Below are 17175 nucleotides of genomic sequence, written 5' to 3'. Positions count from 1 at the left end.
AAATAAAGAAAACAATTCCATTTACAGTAGCATCCAAAAAAATAAATACAATATTTAGGAATAAATTTAACAAAACAAGTGCTAGTCTTTTACGCCAAAAACTAAAGAACTGTTGGAAGAAATTAAACAATATCTAAGTAAGTAGAAAGATACCATATTCACAGATTGAAAGACTTAAGATGGCAACACTTGCAAATTTGATAAACAGATTCAACACAAGTCCTATAAAAATCCCAGCTGTTTCTTTTCACTGCTGTGAAAGCTGATAAGCCAATACTAAAATTCCTATGGGAATGCAGAGGGCTTCAGATAGTCAAAACAATTTTGAAAAAGAACAAAGTTGGATAACAACACTTCACAAGTTAAAAACTGACTATACAGCTACAGTAATCAAAACTGTATGGTATTGGCATAACAATAAACAATGATCAATGGAACAGAATAGAGTCAACAAATAAATCCATATACCCACAGACAACTGATTTTCAACAATGGGGCCAAGACTGGGGAAAGAATAGTCTTTTCAACAAGTGATACTGAACGACTGGATAACTACACCAAATAATAAAGCTGAATTCATACCTCACACCATAAAAAAAAAAGAGAGATCTGAAAATGTATCAATGAGAGGCAGAGGGGTAAATCAGAAGGTTGGGATTGATATATACACAATACTACATGTAAAATAGATAACCAACAAAGACCTACTGTAGACCACAGGGAATTCTACTCAATACACTATAATAGTCTATATGGGAGAAGATTCTGAAAAAAGAATAGATATATGTATAATTGAATTGCTCTGCTGTATACCTGAAACTAACACAACACTGTAAATCAACTATACTCCAATGTAAAATTAAAAAAAAAATCAATGATCTAAATATAAGAACTAAAATTATAAAACTTATAAGAAAACATAGGGGTAAATGTTCATGACTGGATTTGGAAATAAATTCTTAGCTATGATACCAAAAGTTTGAGCAAGAAAAGAAAACATTTATTGTACACACAAATTTTTAAATTTTGTGCATTAAGCAATACTTGACAGTGAAAAAATACAACCTACAGAATGGGAAAAGATACTTGCAAATTCTGTATCTGATAAGGGCCTGCTGCTGCTGCTGCTGCTAAGTCGCTTTAGTCATGTCCAACTCTGTGCGACCCCATAGACGGCAGCCCACCAGGCTCCTCTGTCCACGGGATTCTCTAGGCAAGAAAACTGGAGTGGGTTGCCATTTCCTTCTATGATAAGGGCCTAGTAGCCAGGATGGCATCACTGACTCGATGGACGTGACTCTGAGCGAACTCCGGGAGTTGGTGATGGACAGGGAGGCCTGGTGTGCTGTGATTCATGGGGTCACAAAGAGTTGGACACGACTGACTGAACTGAACTGAACCAGAATACATAAAGAACTCTTAAAACTTAACAAAAAGACAAATAACCCAATTTAGAAAATAGGCAAAGCATATGAACAAAAATTTCTCCAGCAAGGATTTGAAAAGATTCTAAACATTATTAGTCAACAGGAAAATGCTAATCAAAACCACAATGAGATACTTCACAGTCACCAGGATAGTTATTATGGAAAAATAACAAGTGTTGGCAAGGATATGGAGAAACTGGAACTCTCATACATTGCTTGGGGGAAAGTAAAATGATGCAGCTGCTCTGGAAAACAGTTTGGTGGTTTCTCAAAAAGTTAAACATAAAATTACCATATGACTCAGCAATTCCACTCCTAGGTATGTATCCAAAAGAACTGAAAATAAATACTTAAATATTTGTACATGAATGTTCATAGTAGTATTATTATTCATAACAGCAAAAAGATGTCAAAACAGATTAATAGGTAAACAAAATGTGACGTATACACTTAATGGAATATTATTCAGCCATAAAAAGGAATGAAGTACTGACACATGCTACATGAATGAACTTCAAAAATATGCTAGGTGAAAGAAGTCAGGCACAAAAGCCTATATATTTATGATTCCATTTATATATAATGCCCAGAATTTGGCAAATCTATAAAGACACAAAGTAAGTTAGTGGTTTCCTAAGGCTAGGAGGCAACAGAGAACTGAGTACCAGTAAGTACATGGTTTTTTCCTGGGGTGATGAAAATGTTCTGAAATTAACTGTGGCAGTGGCTATACAACTTTCATTTCAGTTCAGTTCAGTCCCTCAGTCATGTCCAACTCTTTGCAACCCCATGAACTGCAACACGCCAGGTATCACCAACTCCCGGAGTCCACCCAAACTCATGTCCATTGAGTCAGTGATGCCATCTAACCATCTCATCCTCTGTCTTCCCCTTCTCCTCCTGCCCTCAATCTTTCCCAGCATCAGGGTCTTTTCAAATCCATCAGCTCTTCGCATCAGGTGGCCAAAATATTGGAGTTTCAGCTTTAACATCAGTCCTTCCAGTGAACACTCAGGACTGATCTCCTTTAGGATGGACTAGTTGGATCTCCTTGCAGTCCAAGGGACTCTCAAGAGTTTTCTCCAACAGCACACAGTTCAAAAGCATCAATTCTTCTGCGCTCAGCTTTCTTTATCAATATATTAAAAAAAAAATCACTGAATCACTTTCAACCACTTTCAATGGGTGGATTCTATGGTGTGTAAAAATATATCTGAATAAAGTTATTTTTAAAAGTTAATATCTGAGGTGCTGGAAAACTGGACAGCTACGTGCAAAAGAAAAAAACTAGAACATTTTCTTAAAAAAAAAAACAAAAACTCAAAATGGATTAAAGACATAAATATAAAACCAGAAATCATAAAACTCCTAGAGGAAAACATAAGCAGAATACTCTTTGAGATAAATTATAGCAATATTTGTTTGGATCTGTCTCCTAAAGCAAAGGAAATGAGAGCAAAAATAAACAAATGGGACCTAATTAAACTTAAAAGCTTTTAAAGAGTAAAGGAAACCATTGACAAAACAAAAAGACAACCTACTGAATGGGAGAAAATATTTGCAAATGACAAAACTGTTAAGGGGTTAATATAAAAAATATAAAAACAGCTCATACAACTCACTATCAAAAAAACAAAACCTGATTGAAAAATTGGCAGAAGACCTGGATAGACATTTTTCCAAAGAGGAAATGCAGATGACCTATAGGCACATGAAAAGATGCTCAGTATTACTAATCATTATGGAAATCAAATCAAAACCACAATGAGGTATTATTATGTCACAGAATGGCTATCATCAAAGAGAACACAAAGAACAAATGGAGGAAGTTAATTGGCGCAGCCAGTGTGGAAAACAGTTTAGAGGTTTCTCAAAAAACTAAAAACAGAATCACCACATGACCCAGCAATTCCGCTCCTGGGTATATATTTAACAAAAACAACAAAGAACTAATTCAACCAAGACACACACACTCCCATGTTCATAGCAGCATTATTTACAATTACCAAGATATGCAATGAATGGATAAAGATGTGGCATGTACACACACACATCCACACACACACAACAGAACACTATTCAGCCATAAAAAAGAATGAAACGTTGCCATTTGCAACAACATGGATGAATCTGCAGGGGATTATGCTAAGAAAGGGGATTCCCATGTGGCACTAGTGGTAAAGAACCTGCCTGCCAATGAAGGAGACCTAAGAGTTGTGGGTTCAATCCCAGGGTGGGGAAGATCCTCTGGAGGAGGAAATGGCACTCCAGTATTCTTGCCTAGAGAATCCCAAGGACAGAGGAACCTGGAGGGCTGCAGTCCTCTGAGTCGCAAAGAGTCAGACATGACTGACAACATAGCACATGCTAAGTGAAGGAAGTCCGACACAGAAGAACAAATACTGTATGATATCACTGATGTGAAATCTAAAAAATACAACAAACTAATGAATATAACAACAAAAACAAAAAAACAGATCCACAGACACTGAGAACAAACTAGTGGTTACCAGTGGGGAGAGGCACTATGGGGGTAGGGAATTAAGAGGTGCAAACTACTGTGTATAAAATAAGCTACAAGGATATAGTGTACAGCATGGAATATAGCCAATATTTTACAATAACTAACAATATAAATTGGGAAGAGTATAACAAGGCTGTACACTGTCACCCTGCTTATTTAACTCCTATACACAGTACATCATATGAAATGCTGGAAGAATCACAAGCTGGAATCAAGATTGCAAGGAGAAATATCAGCAACCTCTGATATGCAGATGATACCACTCTAATGGCAGAAAGTGAAGAGGAGCTGAAGAGCCTCTTGATGAGGGAGAAAGAAGAGATTAAAAAAGCTGGCTTAAAACACAACATTCAAAAAACTAAGCTCATGGCATTCAGTCCCATCACTTCATGCCAAACAGGAGGGGAAAAGTGGAAGCAATGACAGATTTATTTTCTTGGGCTCCAAAATCACTGCAGATGGTGACTGCAGCCATGAAATTAAAAGATGCTTGCTCCTGGGAAGGAAAGCTATAACAAAGCTAGGCAGCATATTAAAAAGCAGATACATCACTTTGCTGACAAAGGTCCGTATAGTCAAAGCTATGATTTTTCCAGTATTAATGTACAGATGTTGAGTTGGACCACAAAGAAGACTGAGTGCTAAAGAATAAATGCTTTTGAATTGTGGTGCTGGAGAAGGCTCTTGAGAGTCCCTGGGACTGCAAGGAGATCAAAGCAGTCAACCCTAATGGAAATGAACCCTGAATATTCGTAAGAAGGACTGATGCTGAAGCTGAAGCTCCAATACTATGTCTATTTAACGTGAATAGCCAACTCACTGGAAAAGACCCTGATGCTGGGAAAAACTGAAGGCAGAAGGGGAAGAGGGTGGCAGAAGATGAGATGGTTAGATAGCATCACTGATTCAACAGACATGAATTTGAGCAAACTCTGGGAGATAGTGGAGGACAGAGCAATCTGGTGTACTGCAGTCCATGGGGTCACAAAGACTCAGACACAACTTGGCAACTGAACAACAATAAACAATATAAATGGAATATAACCTTTAAAAACTGTGAATCACTATACATGTTACTTATATAATATTGTATATCAACTATACCTCAATTTAAAATAAGTTTATATTTATATTACGTTCTTACATGTATCATCTCACTCTGACCTTACAACAATTTCTCAAGGGGAGGCTGAGGCAGGAGGAGGGTCAGATCACCTGGCTAGTGAGTTGGACTTGAGCCTAGACTTTCTGACAGAAAATATCAGTGCTCTTTACACAACCAAGTTACCTTTATGCAGTGAGCTTGAATAAGTAAGTAAATAAATAATAAAAAAAGGAAAGCTCTAGAATAGGGGAAGAACCTAACAACCAAAACCAACACTTTGGGAATTCCCCAGCGGTCCAGTGGTTAGGACTGAGCCTCCACTGCGGTGGGCATGGTTTGGATCCCTGGTCAGGGAATTAAGATCCCGCATGCGACTTCACTTTCACGCATTGGAGAAGGAAATGGCAACCCACTCCAGTACTCTTGCCTGGAGAATCCCAGGGATGGGGGAGCCTGGTTGGCTTCCATCTATGGGGTCGCACAGAGTCAGACACAACTGAAGCGACTTAGCAGCAGCAGCAGCAGCATGCTGCGCAAAGCAGTCAAAACAAAGACAAAAAAACAAAACAAACAAAACCACCCCCCAAACAAACAAATAACCCCCCCCCAAAAAACAAAACACCACCGAAAAGGATGCCTCATTACTGGTGCCGCCACTTCATCTCACATTAGGATACTAGTGATGTTTACACAAAAGTTTCTGAGTTACCATGTACTGCCCTGCAGCTAAACAAATGAGCTACAAACCCCTAAATTTCTGAGAATGGCTCTGAACTTCTGTCTTAATTCTCCTCACTGCAAACATTCTTTAACTGCCTTATTCATATAAGGTAAAAAACATAAAAACCAACCTTGAGATAAGCCACCCACTACTCTAGAGCTACTTGGTGATTTTGCCATAGGGCCCTACTGGCCTTGGTTGAGAACCTTTTGCTATGCTCTCCACAGTTCAGAAATACAAATTTTCGAAGTCATTCTTAACCATCTGGCAACTCTGGTACTGTTTCTTAAGTCCTGTTTGTTCCAATATAGGTAACCGTGGAAGCATCCACACTCAAAACAAACGTCTATGACTTGCTGCTGACTGAAAGCCAAACATTCTTGTCTCGGATAACTGAGCAGACTTAACATGGTCTCCAGAAGGGACAACCAGGCTCCCAGATGAAATGGGACTACTTGCTGCCAAAGAAAACGCTTCTATGTTTCTTTCACATGATCAGGTAGGGACAGAATAATCCTAGTTCTGAGGACTATTTCCTGAGATGAAACCCAAGTTTATTTTCATCTTGAAATTCTTTTAGGAGATAAGGAAAGACTTTTGTCATTTACACATGTAATCCTAAATACTGAAACACCTTTGTATACCAAAAAGCAATTTAACATTAGAGTTTGAAAAAAAAAAAAAAAAAACCACGCTAGAAAGATAGATTCCTAACTCATACATAATGAGAATTTCAAGTCATTTTTTTTGGATGGGGGGTGCTGTGCTGCATGGCTTGCTTCCACAACCAGGTATTGAACCTGTGCCCTTAGCAGTGAAAGGGTGGAGTCCTAACCCCTGAACCGCGGGGGAATTCCCAAAATTTTAAGTCTCAAACCCTAGGAAGACAGGGCTCCAAATGCGAACTTTGGAAAATTACTCTATTAATGTATCATTAAGGAATTACCACTTTACCTTTTTTTCAACACCTCCCTCTTCTCTATGCGGTTGAACAGTTCTTGTTCTCTCTCCTTTTCTGTCATCTGTTCCAGACGGGCCCTGTCTTCCTCATCTCCCATGAGGTCTTCTCCGTAGCCATCATGGAATTCCTCATCTTCTGAGGAAGAGTCTGAATCTGAACTGGAGGAGGAGCTGTTGCTGTCAGAATCTGACACTTCACCTGCAGTACAGGCCCAAACACAAGATTAGGTGATGCTGCAGAAGACATGTGTTGATAATCATTCCTCCTCAGCTCTCCTAGGTGAAGTGGAACATGTTCGTCTCACTTCCCTGGTGAAAATTCTTGGTCTGCCTTCGGCAAACACAAACACAGGTTACAGAATCTTAGGCTAGATTAAGAAATCACCAGCACGATTTCTTAAATTGGATTTTTGTATTTTCAAAAAAATTACAGACCAAAGAAAAAAGTTGCAAGAATACCCATTGTTAACATCACCAACTTACTTTCTGTCTACATATATAAAACAACGTACAAATTTTTATCATTTATTTTGCTGAACTGAGAGTAAGCTGCAGAGATTGTGACTTTTCACCCTTAAGTAATTCTTGTAAAAAGGAGAGTCTCTTATATAACCAAATATACAATGATCAAACTCAGGAAATTGAAGAAACAGCATTATCTGACATACAGTCAGATGCATGTATTTTTCTTGCTTCATTCAGATTCTAAACAGATACTGAGAAGATTAGAGAACCTTGCAATAAAGGCAGAGACCATACTGTAAATCAGGTATCTTTCCCCCTGATTTCTGATTCTGCAGCTTCTACCATGTAAGAGTTCACTCCCAGGTCTGACTTGACTCACCTTCCTCAGGAGCTGAGCTCTCCGCTGAACTGTCTTTGTCCGAACTGCCTGAGGAAGCAGTTTTATTCGCCTGTTTCTTCATGGTTCCTTTCTTCTCTATTTTTCTGGCTTTTCCTTTCTTCTTATTTTTATTGCTCCCAAAAGTCCACTACAAGGAAAAAAGAAAAAGGAAAATTGAAACAGGAATTTTATTGAGAAAAGTTGTAAGATTCGAGAGTTAAGAATTTCCAATGTTCATCAAAACAATTTCAAGAGTCTCTACTGCTTTGAATCCAAAACAAATACACTTTTATAAGAAGAAAGATAGTGATTTTTGAAATTTTACTTAAAACTTTGTAACTTTTGGTTCATAATTTCTTAAAGACAGTAGATAATTGATACAATAAATAAAAATTAATAACTTTTTATCAATAGAAAAGCAAGTATGTCATCTTAATGGCAAGTCAACTGAGTTAACTAAAACTCGGTACAGAAAACAGCTTCTAATGTTTCCTGTGGCAGAGAGGTCAGTAATTGCTAGAGGCTGGTATGTTTGGGTTTCAGTACACAGTGCATAGCTTAGTTCTGGAGTGGGTCCCAGGAAGGCAGGGGGAATAAAGCATGTTAGCAAGACAGAACTTCAGAAAACACAGGGAGAAAAGGATTAAGGCCACTGTTTGGCATGGACGATAGCACTGGTACTAACTCCAAGGAGGCAGAAAGCATATAATAGATCATTGAAAAATATACATGTGTGTGTATCTTTTTAAAAAAACCTGCATGTATTACACTACAACACAGTGCTTAAATTGGATCATAAATAGGAGATCCCATACATCTAAATACAAGGAACCTGCAATTTGTATTATCAAAGTAACAGGCTGGCAATACACAATCACTCCAAGGCCAAAAAAAATCATCTTCATCAAGCTCTTTAATTATAAGGCTGAAAGACCATAAAATCATTATTAAAATTCACAGAGACTATTTAGTTACATTAAACTATACCTCCTTTGATATTGTAACTTATCAGTTTAGGAGAATGATTTTAGGTGAAAAGTACTTTACTTGGAAAAACTTCATTTTATGTACTCTGAAAATAATATTTATAACCATCATAGACCTACTGTATAGCACAGAGAACTATATTCAACATCTTATAATAATCTATACTGGAAAAGAATCTAAAAAAGAATATATAGATATAGATATATCTGAATCACCTTGTTATACTCCTTAAAGTAATACGACACTGTAAATCAACTATACTTCAATAAAAAATTTAAAAAACCCAGTAAAGCAAACTCAGACAATACTAAATAAGCCAACAAACAACTGTGGAGGGGGAGGATAAAAAATAACATTCATCTTTCCAACATCATAGATTGAATTATAAATCTGGTTTTGACATAAAATTTCTATATCTAATATTTTTTAAAAGCACCAAGTCTTTGTTCCTTCTATAATATGATCATTATAGAACCTATCTAACAATAGCCAAGATCAGAAGTAAATTTACTTTGGAGTTTTTTAGGAGGTGTGGGTGGCGGGATAGTTCTGATGAGGTTTCCATCTTAGAAATGCTCCAGATGAGCTATTTTTAAGAACCACAGTCTGTTAATTTACCTTGATAAAATACTGTGAAAGGGTGCTACTTTAATCTTCTAATTTTTCATTTTAATTTACTCAGTTATTTTAAGTGCTACTTTATTTTTGTACTCGGGAACTAGGAAGAAGGGACAAATGAAAGAAAACAGCTACATGTTCTAGATGATACCTTAAGTGAATAAATGACATATTAAGTAAAACATCATTTATATATTAAGTGATATATAATTATGGCAACTCTGTAAGTGAATTTACTTCTCAAACTTTTAATATTTCAACACTTAGTTACCATTTAGAAACAAATTCCAATGCTTTTAATGGCTACGTTTCAACCATTTCAAATTTTTAATCATTCAAGGATAATAGTTTCTAGGTCATTTTGAAAGAATCCAAGAGGCCAAAGTGATCAGTTTCTTAGTTAACTGAGCTAAAATATATTAACTTCCTATGCTGATAACAGAGATTTTACACTTGTTTCAAGAAATATCCCAACTATGCACACGATAGTCAATAAATATTGATCATGAAAATGAGCATAACCCATCTCTTCTAAACAGGGTGTCTTTTCAGACTTTGTACAGAAATCCCTTCTTTGTATAAAGAGGTCCCTTTATACTTCTACCTGAAGGTAATATGGAAAGGCTCAGAACATAAAGGCAGAGCTTACTGGGGTCACATGTATCAAGATGGGCTAGGGTCTACTTCTGCTCACAGATTAGTGTTACTCATCTGCAACAGAGTCAAATTCTGAAATTCTGAGTGAGGGCAAGGGGGGAGTGTGTAAGAGCAAAAAGGGCTTAAATGCAAGGCCACACAGGTGAACGCAATTTAGGAGGTGCCAGAAAGCTATGTGTGGAGAAGGCAATGGCAACCCACTTCAGTACTCTTGCCTGGAAAATCCCAGGAGGAGCCTGGGTAGGCTGCAGTCTATGGGGTCTCGAAGAGTTGGACACAACTGAGCGACTTCACTTTCACTTTTCACTTTCATGCATTGGAGAAGGAAATGGCAACCCGCTCCAGTGTTCTTGCCTGGAGAATCCCAGGGACAGCGGAACCTGGTGGGCTGCCATCTATGGGGTCGCACAGAGTCGGACATGACTGAAGCGACTTAGCAGCAGCAGCAAGCCATGTGTCTTCCTTTTCTACTGTCTATCTGCTTCAATCTGCCACTGCCTAAGCTTAGCAACTGTCATCTACAGCTTATGATGCTTAACCCCTGGGGGAGAGGGAAGAAAGGTAAGCATTAAAATAGAAAAAAATAAAATGTTTCAATTTAACAGGGGTTTTCCTGGCTGAGCTGGTAAAAATCTGCCTGCAATACGCGAGACCTGGGTTTGATCCCTGGGTTGGGAAGATCCCCTGGAGAAGGGAAAGGCTACCCACTCCAGTATTCTGCCCTGGATATTTCCATAGACTGTACAGTCCATGGGGTCACAAAGAGCTGGACACAACTAAGTGACGTTCACTTTCACTTTTCCTGGCTGAACCTAGGTGTGGGAAGGGAACCTTGTTTTCTTCCAACAATTTTCAAAAGAAATGAGATCACAAAGCTGCCTCACCTCCCATGATGCTGACTCAATACAGTCTGTCATGCCAATGGCAAACAGCCAAACTTACTACATATGACAGGCTTTCAGGGAAATTTTAATAATGTAGGTAACTTTGGTTTAACAAATAAAACTTCTTATAAATACATCTTTAATAATAATAATATGTGTTCATTATATGAAGCTTTGGGAAAAAATAGTATTTTTAAAGCTAAGAAAAAAAAATCTAAAAAAAAATCTGTATTTCTACCACTTAAAGGTAAATAATCCTTTAAAATATGGGGCCCAGTCTCATTATTCCTATTTAATATAGAGAAAGAGACTCAAATTGGTCCTGATAATCTCCCAAAAGATTTTTTCCCCCTGGAGAACAGGTCATATTTGTAATATTTTACATTTATTCCTATAATACAGAGGTTTCTGAGTGTTTTCTTGATCTAAATACATCCAAGTACATATTTTAAATATTTGCCCCGTACCTCTCAAGATCACAGAACCTAATAAACCATAAAGGAGATGGTCAAGAATTGTGGCAGGCAAAATCAATGTAGAAATAATCTTAACCCAGCCATTAGCCCCGGAGAAGGCAATGGCAACCCACTCCAGTACTCTTGCCTGGAAAATCCCATGGACGGAGAAGTCATGGTGTTGGCTGACTTCACTTTCACCATCATGCATTGGGGTGGCAACCCACTCCAGTGTTCTTGCCTGGAGAATCCCAGGGACGGAGCCTGGTGGGCTGCCATCTATGGGGTCACACAGAGTCGGACACGACTGAAGCGACTTAGCAGCAGCAACAGCAACCATTAGCCCAGAGATTGCTTACCTATTCCTATAAAAGTCTCATTCTATTGACTCTAAGAAGGAAAACTAATTCTTTCATTGCCAGAGGGTGGTAGTAAAGGGAGTCTAAAGAGTACAGGACAGGATTAAAGAGATACTCTTGGGCTCTCCCCATCCAGGACAGAGTAGAAGAAATGACCTGGCTTTTCTTAATTTGGTTTGGGAACTATGGCTGTAATGAAAGGCAAGCTCTGTGGTGACCTTAAAAGTGCTCTAAAATGCACCACAAAGAAGACAAGAATGAGAAAGCAAGTGCCTGCCGATTTGCATCCGAGTACAGAGCCAGAGCATCCCCTGAGGATAGCTGCTTAAAAACAATCTGGAAAAGGGAAAGGATCAGTGGATCAGTCAGGACTCAAACACACTGACATCCTGCTTTCCCCCGCACTCACATGCAAGCAGGCCCACACAAAACACCAGGGAAGCATTATGTACATATGCAGCGATGGAGACCTAAAACAGCGACTAGAAGGAAGATGTTTTCTTAAGTAATAAATTAAAAGAAATTAGCACTTTGACTCTCACTCCTGTAAAAGATACTCTAATGGATGGCAATTACCTAATAATACAAAGAGGGCTGGGAACTACTACATCACCCTGTGCCAGACTGAGTGTGTAGGGTGTATTATAAGCAGGTCCCTACTCTGGGAAGCAGCTGACCTTCCTGGCACTCAGCTGAAAGACAGGAAGGAACATGGGGTGGGGCGTGGCTGCTTTGGACTTGGGTAGCATTGACATGCTGCATACTCTGAGTATCCTGGAGACAGAAAAGCAAAGAAACTTCAACGTTTCAGAGAGGTTATCTCTAATGGGCAAGGAAGATCATATTCTAGGTCTCAGGACCCCGAGTAGAAACCACTGTAGTGCAGTTATTCCTGAAATTAATTTAGAGTGAAATGACATACTTTGAGGTAAGTAGGGTTTAAGAAGAATAGCTGAGCTAGCGATAAACTACAGGAATAGAGGTTCAAAGAATTGGAATAAGGCCCAAGCCCTCAACTTGAGACTGTTTCCTTATCTGTAAAGAAGGAATAATACTTGACCGAATACCAGGGTAGTGTGAGACTCAAAGGAGACTGAATGAAAGATGTTTAGAGCACATCAGAAACCATGAAGTGCTATATAAATGGAGGGTACTATTTTATGATGGGAAAAGGAAACCAGACATTCTCTGAGCCTCTGTTCTCTAATCTGTAATAAAGGAGTCCAAATGATCTCTACGACCCCTTGGAGTTTTAAAGTTGTAGGATTCCATATGAACTGAGTATTATACTAAATGGAAGCATTTGTCAAAAGGGTTCAGTAGTCATTATTCTAGATCTAAACAGTGGCCGATAGAGAGCTGTGTGGAGAGGGCATGGTTCCTGATTCAGGTGGTTTTCTTTCTCCCCTTGAAGATAGAAAAGGATCAGCCAAGCTGGAGTAAATGCAAATGTCAGCCTAAAGGACATGAGGAATAGCTAAGTTTTCTTTTTCCTTAAAAAAAATTACTTTGTAATTAATCACAGTACAAAGAACACTACTATACCTTATACTCAAATAATCATGCATATTTAACTGGAAAACACACTCAATCACAAAAATCACAATCACAAGAATCCCTACACTCAATCACAAAAACTTATAATGTGGTTGTGGAGATAAAAAGTGAAACAGAAACAATACCAAAAAACAAAGTAAAATATAATCAATATTCCACTGCACTGTGTGGTAAGAAGTGTCAGAATCTGTTGTACACAGTTTAAGCAAGTGGTCCATGAAAATCACTTTATTTTTCTTGTGATGAGATTTTTTTGGTTTCTAGAAAATGAGGTGCTACAGAATGGTAATCTACATAGCCAAGAACAAAGAAGTATGTTTAAAAAAAAGAAAAGGCTTATGAGCAATTCAAACAGCTACTGTTAAATTTAAGCAGAATATTCAAACAAACTCTATGGGACCCTGGCTTCCTGACCCCAGAGCAGATCAGATACAGGAAGCCGGAAGCAGAGCCATCACTAGGAGACGAGACAATGGCCACTGCTTACCTACAATAGTGGGGGGAAAAGGAAAGGTACCCAAACCAGCGCTACACAGCCTAGTATTCTGGAAGTCATTATTTCACAGGATAAGAACTGCCCTTCATAATCATGACTAAATCAGCTTAAAAAACTATATTTGACAAAACTTATCCAAAAGTTTCAAATATAATAGATTTAAACTTTTAAGAGTTTAGTTTTAGTATTGGGATAATTCATCTCCATGGAACATCTTTTTCTACAAGTATTGTGTGTATGAAAACCTTACTAAATGAATATACACACTGAAAAACATTAGCTTGGCGGTAAAAGCCTTTATCAGAAGTACGTGCTGATTATGTATTATCTGCATGGTGAGGGAGTAACAAAACTTTGCTCTTGGGTATCTCGGCCAACTTCCTGGAAAAGTTATTACTAAATCAATTTTAAGTAAAAGTAGTATCCTTTTCAAAATGTCCTATTAAAAATATTGGAGCCAGCAAGCAATAATAAAGTAGTGGAATAGGAAGGAGTGCAACTAGATCAACCTGGGAGCGCCCAAAAGACTAACGGGATAAAAGGGAAAGAGAAGAAGCTTCAGAAAGAAAGAAGAGACCAGAGTTTTGAAGAGGTGGTAAGCTGGAGCATGAAGTTCGTCCAGGAGGGCTGACACAAGTTCTAGGGAAGAAAAACCTGGCATGACAAGCAGTGAACAACAGGGCTGGGCCAGATGCTTTTATTTCTCAAAAGTGTAGAAAACAGGGCTGTACATGAAGCTTTTTTAAATAATCATTCTCAGTCAGGCTGAGGATATTAGGACATAAGTCTGATGTCCCCTTACTTTGTCTAATGTAGTTATATTCTGCTTTGAACAACAACAAAAAAAGGTTTTCTTGGTATCTAACATGATTTTTACTGGTACCAAGTGAAAATCTAGGCTTTCTTCTTATGTCTTATCGAGATGCAGCTATCTGTTTCCACGAGACCCACTGTGTTTCTAAAAAGGACTCTGAACTACCCGATTTAGGACTGTTCTTCCTAGTAGACTTTTGTTTCAGCCACTTTTTTTTTTAAACTTCATCTCATGAATGAGCACTGCTAATTCTCTTCCTTCTAAGCTTGTTGTTTTTCTTCCCTGCCACTCCTGTCCGCACCCTTGGTGGTGCTTCTCTTATCAAATGCTTTCAGGGACAAGAAGTGACAGTACCAAAATGCCACAACACAACATTATAAACTACCATTGAGGTGAGTTTTCCAATTTCCCAGTCATGGTCAATGTAAACGTTACAGAAAGAGTTCTACTTCTTATTTTCTCATGTGCCCAAGATATGATTGAGAATAATTCACTCACCAAAAATAATACCAAAGCATATTTTCTTCCATTAAAGTTAGGTATTCCCTCCCCCCGCCACCCCCCCCACAGAGACTATAAATGAAATCTCTACTATTCCCTCCTGAAATGAGCGTTTTCTTTCTTTTTTTTTTTTTGACTATATCACACAGCTTCTGGGATCTTAGTTCCCTGACCAGGGATCAAACCCGTGCCCCAGGGAGCAGAAGCACTGAGTCCTAACTCTGGACCACCAGGGAAGTCCTCGTAATTGAACCTTATACTTAATATCCACTGTACCCACTTTTTTTCTGGATAGGAAACTTTCATAACTTCTTTGTATCTCCCTCCCCACTCCTACCAGTTAGCTAGATATCTTCTTGTTCTAAAGTCAGTGCGTGTCTCTCCTTAAGACAAACCACCCGTTAACCTAACTCAGTTGTTCCTGACAAATTTTCTGTTCCAGCAAATCTGAGGGGAACAATATACTTCTATCTGTATTTATCATTGCTAATGACAATAAACCATAAAAGAGTCATGTGGGAGGGGAAAAGTGTTGGGATGTGTATATGGAGCCATAAATCTGAATTTACCATACTACTGAGTTCTCTAGTGGTTGGTAGGATTTTTTTAAAAAGATTTTAATTGACGAAAACAATGAAATATTCACCCTAACTTTGCAGTGCTCTGTGCTTAAGCTAGTAGCCTGGGCCAGAAACTGATAATGCAGACCAAAAAAGAGGCACCTTTCAGAATGGCCATGAAATAGAGACTGTTATTTCCAGTGAAGGGTGAGAAGACTGGAGCAGAGCTGCAAGAAGCCAGTGAGCCTGGTGGATGGGACGCGGAGGGAGCTACAAGAGCTAACAACCTTGTGGGGGGAAAGTTACTCAAACTCTTAATTCCCTACTAGACAGGGTGCAGCCTGCCTGTCAGCTTTTTCTCTAGTAAGTACAGAAGTAGCTGGTAGCGTTCTAAGGATGAAGACTCAAGAGTTGGTAAGTAGCTGCGAGTGACAAAGGGAATCCTAAGCTGGAGACAAGTTTATGATGCTCGATCTACCCTAGCACATGTTTGGACTCCTCTAATGCTGTGGAGATGATACGTACTCTGACCGCTTGGTAGAAGCAGTTCAAAAGGATGAAGGGAATCCCTGTAGTAACTGCATACTCAGGAGTGATCTAATGATAGTACTATGGAGCTTCAAAGGATAGCTACTGATTTTTTCCTTAAGGAAGTACAAAGACCATAAACATGCTACAGGGTATTCCAAACACAACACAGATTTGGGATTACACTGTAGTAGCTGACTTCTAAAACATGGAAAATGAAAGTAGTTAATGTAGGAATAGTGGGGAAGGGAATTATTTCAAGATTTTTCTGTTCTATTTTTGCTTTTTTTAATAGAAAAAGCAAATTATTTCATAAAGCCCACTGCTTTTCTAACAGATTGGGTTACTTTATCAATTTTAGAGGAATTACAGTTCCTCCATGAAAAATAAATGAAACAAAGAATAAAATTCACACATTCACTACCTCTTATTGTCAAAACAATTTTAGGTCTGTTAAATTATTTAAGATTGAGAGAATATCACTACAGTCAATCAGAATGCAATCATTCCTAACCTGTATATGCAGGGCACTGGTGAATACTGTTCTGGCTGTTAACTAAATTTTATTATACTAAAAAAAATTTTTTTACGCCAGTGGAACTTTAAAACAAGATACTGTTAGTACACTGTTAAAAATATTTTCCTAGGGAGCTTCCCTGGGGGTCCAGTGGTTAAGAATCTGCTTTGCAATGCAGGGGACACAGGTTCGATATCTGGTCCAGGAGGATCCTACACACCTCAGAGCAACTAAGCCCGAGTGCTACAACCACTGAAGCCCGTACACTGTGCTTAGCAACAAGAGAAGCCACCATAATGAGAACCCCGCACAGCACAATGAAGGGCAGCCTCTGCTTATTGCAACCAGAGAAAGCCTGCACAAAGCAACCAAGACTCAACACAGCCAAACAATGAAATAAATAAATACAAAAATAAAAAATTTTTTCAATAAAATTTTTTTCCTAGACTGCAGGGTAAGAGATTAAACACAAAGGTGATATCCAGCCTCCCTCCAAGAAATTACTAAGGGGAAGAAAAGTATTTTAAATCAAATGAGGAACATGTAGGAGTGTTTCAAAGACCTTTCCCCTAATCTCTCTCTTCCATTAAAGTTCTGGATTTTTAGGGCCTTGTTTGGTGGTGGGCAGCAGATTGGGAAAGTCACCTTGGCTTAAACAGTG

At 38.4% G+C, this 17175-nt stretch overlaps 1 protein-coding gene across 1 annotated transcript in view; it reads right to left on the bottom strand.

Moving 5' to 3' along the window:
* Window positions 1-17175, bottom strand: part of RTF1 (RTF1 homolog, Paf1/RNA polymerase II complex component) — a 46448-nt gene that overhangs the window by 15410 nt on the left and 13863 nt on the right. The window contains exons 3-4 of the mRNA XM_061430871.1: window positions 7582-7729; window positions 6732-6936 (exon numbers count right to left, since the gene is read on the bottom strand). Of these exons, the coding sequence (XP_061286855.1) occupies window positions 6732-6936; window positions 7582-7729 (353 nt within the window). The remainder of the gene's footprint in view (window positions 1-6731; window positions 6937-7581; window positions 7730-17175) is intronic.

Source organism: Bos javanicus, chromosome 10 (genome assembly GCF_032452875.1).
Source record: "Bos javanicus breed banteng chromosome 10, ARS-OSU_banteng_1.0, whole genome shotgun sequence".
Lineage (NCBI taxonomy): Eukaryota > Metazoa > Chordata > Mammalia > Artiodactyla > Bovidae > Bos > Bos javanicus.
This window is presented reverse-complemented; position numbering and strand designations above follow the sequence as displayed.